We start from the raw sequence: 10067 nt of genomic DNA, 5'->3' as shown, positions 1-10067 counted from the left end.
ATTGCAGCTGGGCATCAGTGGCTCATGCCTGTAATCCTAGTCAATCAGGAGGCTGAGATCTGAGGATGGATGTTCAAAGCCAGCCCGGGCAGGAACATTTGTGAAACTCTTTTATCTCCAATAAGCCACCAGAAAACCAGAAATGGCACTGTGGCTCAAGTGGTAGAACACTTGCTTGAGCTGAAGAGCTGAGGGATAGCATCCAGGCCCAGAGTTCAAGCCCCACAATTGACCACCACCACCAACAACAACAAAAGAGTGCAAAACGAGGCTGCAGGTGGCTGAAGTGTCCAGCAAGCAGCAAGGCTGTGAACACAATCCCCAGAGCCTCCCACCACACAAAAAAGGCCAACTCCATGTATACTTATAGTCTCAGCTACTTGAAAGGCTGAAGTTGGAGGATCACTTGAGCTCCAGAATTCAAGGCTATCCTGGGCAGCATAACGAGATCCTATCTCAAAAACAAAAAGGAACCAGGCACTGGTGGCTTATGCTTGTAATTCTAGTTACTCAGGAGGTTGAGATCTGAGGATTGTGGTTTGAAGCCAGCCCAGACAGGAAAGGAGATTCTTCCTTCTCCTTCTCTCCTCCTGATCCTGGGGCTTTAACTTAGAGCCTGGGCACCATCCCTAAGCTTCTTTTGTTCAAGGCTGGTGCTCTACCATTTGAACATGGACCTTTCTGTCTGTGATGGCTTGGAATTGAGAGCCTCAGATCTCAGCCTCCTGAACAACTAGGATTAAAGGCATGAGACACCAGCACCCAGGTCAGACAGTGATGTTTGACTCAGGTCTCAGAGAGAATCCCTATCACAGAAAGCTGGCTGGAACCTGCCCAGATTCTAAACCCAGCAGCACATATATGCTGAGTTGCTCAGCAGAATCTGAAGCCCCAGAGACTCAAAGGCTGAGTTTTCCCTGTGCTCTTAGTCTCTCATAATACAACCAATATGAACGACTATAACCTTTACAAATATTGAGAAGAAACTTATTTTTAATAAATTGGTAATTTGATAAATTAGCCATTCAGCAAATTGCTCATTTGGCCAATTGACTTCTGGCAAGCATATGTTTGGCAAATTAACTTACTGTAAATTAGTCTACTTCTAATTATCATACATAAGAATGCTCATGTTCCTAAGGTAATAATTGATCTGTCAAGGATATATATATATCCCTGGTTTTGCAATTTGTTGTTCTCAAACCTGAAGGAATTCATTTTGGATCTTCCCTGGCTACTCACTTACCACATCTAAGATCTATTAGTCTCTCTTCCCCTCCCTTTAGAGGAGTTTCACCAGAAACTGAATGGTTCATTTTTTAACTTCAGTTCTGCACTGAGCAAGTGCAACAGCTCCTCCTTGTGGACACTTATTATATATGCAGCCTCTATATTCAGAGTTACATCAAGACTATTTTGACATGGTAAGAAACAGACTAATTCAAAGAAATGTACTTTTTGCCTGACTTATGCAACTGTATCCCTATTGTACATTAACTTTCTAATAATAAAACATTTTAAAAAGCTGGGTGCTGGTGGCTCATGCCTGTAATCCTAGCTGTTCAGATGGCTGATATCTAAGGATTGAGGTTCAAAGCCATCCAGGGCAGGAAATTCTATGAGACTCTCATCTCCAATTAGTCACCAAAAAACCATAAGTAGAGCTGTGGCACAAAGTGGTAGAGCGCTAGCCTTGAACAAAAGAACTCAGGGACAGTGCCCAGGTTCTGAGTTCAAGCCCCACGACTGAAAAAAATAAAAGAGAAAGAAAAAGAGAAAAGACTAATTCAATCAATCAATAGACATTTTTCTTCTTCTTTTGTCTGTGCTGGGGCTTGAACTCTGGGCCTGGGCGCTGTCCCTAAGCTCTTCAGCTCAAGGCTAGCCTAGCACTTTACCACTTGAGCCACAATGCCACTCTGGTTTTCTGGTGGTTAATTGGAGATAAGAGTCTCACAAATGTTCCTGTCCAGGCTTTGAACCTAGATCCTCAGATCTCAGCCTCCTGACTAGCTAGGATTACACGCATGAGCCACCACACACGGCTTTCTTCTTATTTTTTTTTAAGACAAGGTCTTTCTATGTAGCTCAGGCTGGCCTTGAACTTATAGTCAGATAACTCAGCTTCATTGTCATCACGAGCTGACATCAAACCAAAGGGCAATGTGGAAGTTTCATGTTCCCACTGCTTCTGACACTATTAACTATTACTAAATAAACATAGAAAGATTCTAAACTGGCCAATATTGAAAGAAGCTGGGGCCAGTTCCAACTCTGGAGGAGTTCATCAACATAACTAAAGGTAACCCATTTTGTCACAATTTTTTTTTTTCCAGTCATGGGGCCTGAACTCTGGGCCTGGACGCTGTTCCTCAGCTCTTCAGCTCAAGGCTAGTGCTCTACCACTTGAGCCACAGTGCCACTTCCAGCTTTTTCTCCTTATGTGGTGCTGAGGAATTGAACCCAGGGCCTCATGCATACAAGGCAAACACTGAACCACCTTCCCAGCCCCTGTCACAAATCTTTTCAATAGCCTGGTCCTAGTGGTTCATGCCTGTAATCCTAGCTACTCAGGAAGGTAAGATGTGAGGACTGAGATTCAAAGCCAGCTCAGGCAGGAAAGTTTTATCTTTAAATAACCCCCAAAAGAGACTCAGAAGTGCCGAGCCCCCATGGATCACACCTGTAATCCTAGCTACTCAGGAGGCTGAGATATGAGGATCAAGGTTCATAGCTACCCAAAAAAGGCAGAAAAGTCTGTGGTACGCTTATCTCCAATAAACCATTCAGTAAAAAAAACAAAAAAACAAAAACTGGAAGTGGTGATGTGGCTCAAGTGGTAGATTGCTAGCTTTGAGCACAAAGATGCTCAGGGACAGCACCTGCGCCCTAAGTTCAAGTCACTGGACTGGCAAAAATGAAACAAAACAAATCCTAGAAGTAGAGCTGTGGCTCAAGCATGCACGCGCACGTGCACACACACACACACACACACACACACACAATTTATTCAATGAACTACTGAGCAGCCATTGTGTTCCAGACATTGGGCTGTTAAAGAAATGGAGTAATCCTTGTTCCTATACTGGAGTTGCTCAGAGGTTGGGAGGAGAGAGATATTCACTTATTCAGGAAAGTAATAATGCAGAGTGTGGAGTCCTCCCTGCCTCCATCCCAACACGGAAAGATGCCCTAATATATGCTTGGCACAGTGCTGAGGATGTAGGGATAAAGACCAGGACAGTTACCCAGGAATTTTGCACCATCTATGTAAAAGGCTTTTTGGAGGTTAATGCTGTCATTGAGGAACAACTTGCTGGAGGGGGCAGGGTGGTATCAAGGAAGGAGGCTGCCATCTGTTCCTGTTTTTTTGTTTTGTTTTCTACTGGGTCTAGGCTCTGACTCTGAGCTAAAGGCTAGTGCTCTACCAATTGAGCCACAGCTCTACTTCTTGCTTTTTGGTGGTTAACTGGAGAAAAGAGTCTTATAGACTTTCTTGCCTGGACTGGCTTTGAACCATGACTCTCAGATCTCAGCTTCCTGAGTAGCTAGGATTAAAGGAATCACTATGTGCTGAATATTTTTTTAAATTATGATTTATTTAATGACTTCTTCTTTTTGTTGATGTGGTGCTGAGGAATCAAACCCAGGATCTCATGCATGCTAGGCAAGCACTCTACCACTAAGCCACATTCCCAGCCTGTGCTGGTAATTTTTTTTTTTTTTGTCAGTGTAGGGCTTGAACTCTGGGCCTGGGCACTGTCCCTCAGCTCTTCAGTTCAAGGCTAGTGCTCTACCACTTAAGCCACAGCACTACTTCCAGTTTTCTAGTGGTTTATTGGAGATAAGAGTCTCATGGACTTTCCCGCCTGGGCTGGCTTTGAACCTCGATCCTTAGATCTGAGCCTCCTGAGTAGTTAGGATTATAGGCATGAGCCACTAATGCCTGGCTGAGCTGGTTATTTTTGAGGTAGCATCTTGCTTCTTGTCTGGGTATGAGCCTAAAGCATTATCTGCTTATTTTAGTCTTCCCTTTGTAGGTGGGATGACAGGTATGTACCCCCACCTTTCTTAGTCCCAAGTAGCTAGGATTACACATGTGAGCAACTAGTTGTCCTCTCTCCTCTCCTCTTCCTATTCCTCCTCCTCCTCCTTCTACTTTTTTTTTTCTTTTTGGTCAGTCGTGGGGCTTGAACTCTGGGCCTGGGTGCTGTCCCTGTGCTCTTTAAGTTCAAGGCTAGTGCTCTACCTTTTGAACCACACTGCCACTTCTGGTTTTCTGAGTGGTTTATTCGAGATAAGGGTCTTACAGACTTTTCCTGCCCAGGCTGGCTTTGAACCATAATCCTCAGATCTCAGCCTCCTGAGTAGGTAGGATTACAGGCGTGAGCCACCGGCACTTGGCCGCCTCCTTCTTCTTGCAGGTACTAGAGCTTGAACTCTGGGCCTCACACTTGCTTGGCTTGTTTCTTTAGCTGATAGTCTACCACTTGTACCATTCCTCCAACCTAGCTTTTTGTTGTTTTAAGGATGGAATTTTGAGGACTTTTTAATTTTTTTTTGGGGGGGTGTCTGGGCTGGCCTCAAAATTCAATCCTCTAAGATCTGAGTCTCCTGAGTAGATAGGATTACAGAAGTGAGCCACCAGCACCTGGCTTTTTTTTTTTTTTTTTGCCAATCCTAGGCACTGTCCCTGAACTTCTTTTGCTCAGGCTTTCTCTATTTTTTTTTTTTTGGTTGGTCGTGGGGCTTGAACTCTGGGCCTGGGTGCTGTCCCTCAGCTCTTCAGCTCAAGGCGAGCGCTCTACCACTTGAGCTACAGCGCCACTTCTGGTTTTTCTGGTGGTTTTACTGGAGATAGGAGTCTCACGGTCTCTCCTGCCCGGGCTGGCTTTGAACTGCGATCCTCAGATCTCAGCCTCCTGAGTAGCTAGGATTACAGGCGTGAGCCACCAGCGCCCGGCGCTTTCTCTTATTTTATGCCTCCGTTTCTACCATTCTTTCCCCAGAATGTCCTCCTCTGCATCTTTCTACCTTCCAAGCTCTTTCCATTCTCCAATGCTCAGTCCTCTTTCCTTGTCCCTTCCTATTGACTACAGAAAGGTTCTCTGAACCACCATAGGAAAAAGAAAGGAAATCACACCCTTTGAATGTCTGCTGTGTGCTGTGTTGAGAATGTAAGTCTTACAAGTCTCTCAGGCTGCTTTGAGTCTAGGTAGCTGTGTAGTCGTGAGAGATATACTTAACTCGCTGTGTTTTATTTTGAAAAACATAAAAACCACCATTCTTTCTTCACCATTCATTCACTCAAACATTATCAAACCTGGTATATGCTCCAGGCTTTGTACTCATGGTGGTTTTGAGAATGAAGCAAAATGATGTATGGAAAATGGCTTGCATCTCCGGCCCTCATTGTGTGAAATGTATTAATACTGTCATTATCCAGTTTAATTTCCTATCGGGAGGACATTCCTCAGAGTGGTTTTTTTTCCTTCTCTTTTTCCTCCTCCCCCTTCCTGTCCTGTCCCCTGCTCTGAGGGTTGAAGCCAGGCCTCACCAATGCTAGGAAAGTGCGCCACCCCAGTCCTAACAGATGACCTCTTCTACCATAAGAGGCTTGAACAAGAGGCAGCTTTTAATCCAGGCAGATTGTTTTATTTATGCCAGTAGCCAGTACTGTTGCTTGCATTCAGGACCTGGATGTTGTCCTTTAGCTTTTTTGCTCAAGGCTCCTGCTCTATCACTTAAGCCCTATCTCCACTTCATTTTTTTTTTTTTTCTGGTTAATTGGAGATAAGAGTCTCACAGATGTGTCTGCCTGGGCTGGCTTCGAACTATGATCCTCAGATCTCAGCCTTCTGAGTGTGTAGGATTATAGGTGTGAGCCACTGGCATCTGGCTAGATCCTAAGAAAAGTTAAAGCACCATCTGGCTGATTCAAAGCATGACTATGACTGTCATATCCTTAAAAAAAACTGCTGAGCGTCATGGGCTCAGCATCTTCCACACAGGATGTACAACAACTGGCTCTGTGATTGAAGGAAGACTCTGAGGCCTAATGTGCCTTCTGTCACCTGGAGGTGGCCTCCTTACCTTCATACTGAACTTCCAGATGCATCGTGCCCAGCACCTTCAGCACACAGTCCACGATGCTGGGGTGTGTCGTTCCAATGATTTCCTGGTGAGATAAACAAGAAGACAAGGTGGTTGTCCTTTAAACCTTGTACTCCTGGAATGAAACACCACTTCCAAATCATCAGGTGCTATGGTGAGGGATGGAGGGAAGAACCAAACCAAACAAGCCCCAAAGAGTGACAGGGGAGCTTCCCAGGTTTCTACTGAAGCATCCCAGGTCTGTACTGAAGTACTAAGCTGAAGCTACCTGGTTAATGCAGGAACCAGGTTTGCAGAAGCAAGAATCAGTCACTTCTTCTCTTAGGAGCCTCACCCATCAGCTAACCCCTCTTTTCTACCTCTTCCTAATTTACTTACACTCAGCTCATGGGCTCCTGTGAAGGCTTAGAGGCTTGGGGAGTTTCAAAGGAAAAGGTATCACTACTACTGGGCACCAGTGGCTCATGCTGGTAATCCTACTCAGTAGACTGAAGTTTGAGGATCCAAGTTCAAAGTCAGCCTGGGCAGACAAATCTAGGAGACTCTTATTTCCAACTAACAAGCAAAAAGCCAGAAGTGGTAGAGCAGCAACCTTAAGTAAAAAGTTAAACCTTGAGGGGCTGGAAAGATGGCTCAGTGGTAGAGTGCTAGCCTTGCATGCATGAGGCCCTGGGTTCGATTCCTCAGCACCACATAAGCAGAAAAAGCCAGAAGTGGCACTGTGGCTCAAGTGGTAGAGTGCTAGCCTTGAGCTGAAGAGCTGAGGGACAGCGCCCAGGCCCAGAGCTCAGGCCCCATGACTGGCAAAAACAAAAACAAAAAAAAAAACAAGTTAAACCTTGAGCGTGAGTCCTAGTATAGGTGCACAAGCGCATGCACACGCATGTGCGCACACACACATACACATACACACTCACATACACAAAGAAAAGAAAAAATCATTAGCTCTCTGTACATCATCTTTATAATGACAATAAAAAAGTGAAACAAGGGACTGGGAAGGTGGTTCAGTGGTAGAGTGCTTGCCTTGCCTGCATGAGGCCCTGGGTTCAACTCCTCAGCACCACCTAAGCAGAAAAAGCTGGAAGGGGCACTGTGACTGAAATGGTAGAGTGCTAGCCTTGAGCTGAAGAGCTGAGGGACAGTGCCCAGGCCCAGAGTTCAGGCCCCATGACCGGCAAAAAATAAGTAAATAAAGCTGGGCATTGGTGGCTCACGCCTGTAATCCTAGCTACTCAGGAGGCTGACATCTGAGGCTCTCGGTTCAAAGCCAGCCAGGGCAGGAAAATCTGTGAGACTCTTATTTCCACCAAACTACTCAGAAAACTGAAAGTGGTGCTGTGGCTCAAGTGGTAAAGTGTTAGCCTTGAGCTGAAGAGCACAGGGACAGCGCCCAGGCCCAGTTCAAGCCCCACAAACTGACAAAATAAAAATTAAAAAAAAATAAATACAGGGTATTTCCTTTAAAAAATCATTAGTAAGAGTCACAGAGAGCTGTCTATGAGAGGAAGATTCTAGATTCACAAAATAAAACAAAAAAAATTTCTGTTTTTGGATCTAGCTTGGCTGCTTTTCAGATGGGCACTTGGTAACCATCAAGGTCTATCAAGTTAGTAAGCAAACCCTAACTCCTTCCAAGTCAAGGTGAGTTTTCCCTGCCCCTCCCCCTTTTTTTCTTGTCAGTTGTGGGGCTTGAAGTGAAGGCCTGGGTGCTGTCTCTGAGCCTCTTTGTGCTCAATGCTAGTGGCTCTACCACTTGAGCCACAGTGCTACTTCTGGTTTTTCATTTTTTATTTAAAAATTTTTGTTTATATGGTATCACGAATCGAATCCAGGGCCTCATGCATGCTAGGCAAACACTCTACCCTAAGCCACATTCCAATTTTTCTTTTTCTTTCTTTCTTTCTTTTTTTTTGTTGGTCATGGGGCCTAGTGATTTATTGGAGATAAGAGTCTCATGGACTTTGCTGCTCAGGCTGGCTTTGAATGGTGATCCTCAGATCTCAGCCTCCTGAGTAGCTAAGATTACAGGCGTGAGCCACCGGCACCTGGCTTTCATCACTTTTGAGTTTAGTGGCACTAAGCATATTCACAAGTTGCTGTACAACCTATGCCTACTAATGGCTCCACTGTTTTTTCCTTTTTTTTTTTTTTTTGGTCATGGGGCTTGAACTCAGGGACTGGGCACTGAATCTGAGCTTCTTTTGCTCAAGGTTAGCACTCTACTACTTGAGCCACAGTTGCCACTACTGGCTTTTTGTGTTTCTGTGGTACTGAGGAATTGAACCCAGGGCTTCATTCATGTTAGGTAAGCACTTTACCACTAAGCCACATTCCCAGCCCCTCCACATTTTCTCTTTTGGTCATCCTTCCTCCTAGAGATCACCTATTCTATTCTATCTATTCTATTCTATTCATTTGTGTGTGTGTGTGGGGGGGGGTGCTCAGAACCTTATTTGTCTGTTTGTTTCTTCAAGGCTGGGACTCTACCACTTGAGCCACAGCTCCATCTTCTGGCTTTTTTTTTCTGGTTAATTGGAGATAAGAGTCTCATGGACTTTTCTGTCTGGGCTGGGTTTGAACCATGATACTCTCAGATTTCAGGCTCCTGAATAGCTAGGATTACAGGTGTAAGCTCCTTCTCCATTCATATAAAGAAGGAAACAGCCTCAGACAAGTCAAAGTCAAGTCTTTCCTACTACGAATTACTCTCTTCATTTCACAGGAAGGAAACAGAGGCCAGAGATGTCAAATAGCTTCCCAGGCTGACTTGGCTCAGAATCCTGCCCTCCCCAGATAGTCAGATCAAAGCCACTAAACATCCTTAAGCCTGAGGTCTTCCCATGGCCACCACACATGTCCCAAATATGACTTCATTCAATAGCTAGGACAGAAGCCAAGGAGGAAAAAAGGAAGCAGTTCTAGTTTCACAAGTGGTGATTTGGCTTGTCGCTTACACACTGTCTACACATGCACCCTGGCTCTTTCCCTTTAATCTTTTCTGCAGACTTCTCACTATCCTTGTTGCTTGTCACAATCACTTTGAAGTCTGCCTTAAGTAAACAGGACAAATCACTCTGCTGGGAGGCATGAACCCTGTGACCCACCTGGGCCTTCTAGAAGAGACACTGACTGCGGCATGAAGGGCAGACATGCTGGGGGAGGCTGAGCGAAGGTAATTATAAGACTGGTGCGGCTGAATCAGGACCCCAGGAGCACACAGCCTTGGCTCACCTGGGCGGTCCTGAGGGTCTGCAGGGACAGCTGCTGAGCTTTGGGAGACACGCAGGGCAGCAAAGCTATTAGACCTTTATATACTTGATTCTGGTACTTGGGGTTTCCATGTAGCAAAGAATCCAACAGAACCTGCACTTCCTCCTGGGTTTCTTCTGACTTAGACTTTGCAAGAAATTCTGCTATGGATCGTACACCTGGGAAAAAAAGAGAAAATGTTAAGTTGGATGTGATTTATGAAAACCACCTCCACTGAAGATTACATGATAGAGAGCTGAGTGCCAGTGGCTCATGCTTGTAATCTAGCTACTTAGGAGGCTGAGATCAGAGGTTCAAGGGTTGAAGCCAGCCCCAGCAGACAAATCCAAGAGTTTTTTTTTTTTTTTTCTCGGTCGTGGGGCTTGAACACTGGGCCTGGGTGCTGTCCCTCAGTTCTTCAGCTCAAGGCTAGCACCCTACCACTTGAGCCACAGCACCATTCCAGTTTTCTGAATGACTTATCAGAGATAAGAGTCTCATGGACTTTCCTGCCCAGGCTGGCTTTGAACTGAGATCCTCAGATCTCAGCCTCCTGAGAAGCTAGGATTACAGGCGTGAGCCATCAGTGCCCAGCTTAAAACATACATCAAAAAAAAATTGGGGCTGGGAAGGTGGCTCAGTGGTAGAGTGCTTGCCTTGCATGCATGAGACCCTGGGTTCGATTCCTCAGCACCACATAA

At 45.3% G+C, this 10067-nt stretch overlaps 1 protein-coding gene across 1 annotated transcript in view; it reads right to left on the bottom strand.

Annotated features, from left to right (window-relative positions):
- LOC105986048 (chromosome unknown open reading frame, human C1orf228) overlaps nucleotides 1–10067 on the bottom strand; it is a 23612-nt gene that overhangs the window by 3555 nt on the left and 9990 nt on the right. The window contains exons 4-8 of the mRNA XM_013016787.1: nucleotides 9349–9545; nucleotides 6094–6178; nucleotides 5558–5562; nucleotides 2809–2813; nucleotides 268–271 (exon numbers count right to left, since the gene is read on the bottom strand). Coding sequence (XP_012872241.1) covers nucleotides 268–271; nucleotides 2809–2813; nucleotides 5558–5562; nucleotides 6094–6178; nucleotides 9349–9545 — 296 coding nt within the window. The remainder of the gene's footprint in view (nucleotides 1–267; nucleotides 272–2808; nucleotides 2814–5557; nucleotides 5563–6093; nucleotides 6179–9348; nucleotides 9546–10067) is intronic.

This window comes from Dipodomys ordii, unplaced genomic scaffold (genome assembly GCF_000151885.1).
Source record: "Dipodomys ordii isolate 6190 unplaced genomic scaffold, Dord_2.0 Scaffold33, whole genome shotgun sequence".
Taxonomy (NCBI): Eukaryota; Metazoa; Chordata; class Mammalia; order Rodentia; family Heteromyidae; genus Dipodomys; species Dipodomys ordii.
This window is presented reverse-complemented; position numbering and strand designations above follow the sequence as displayed.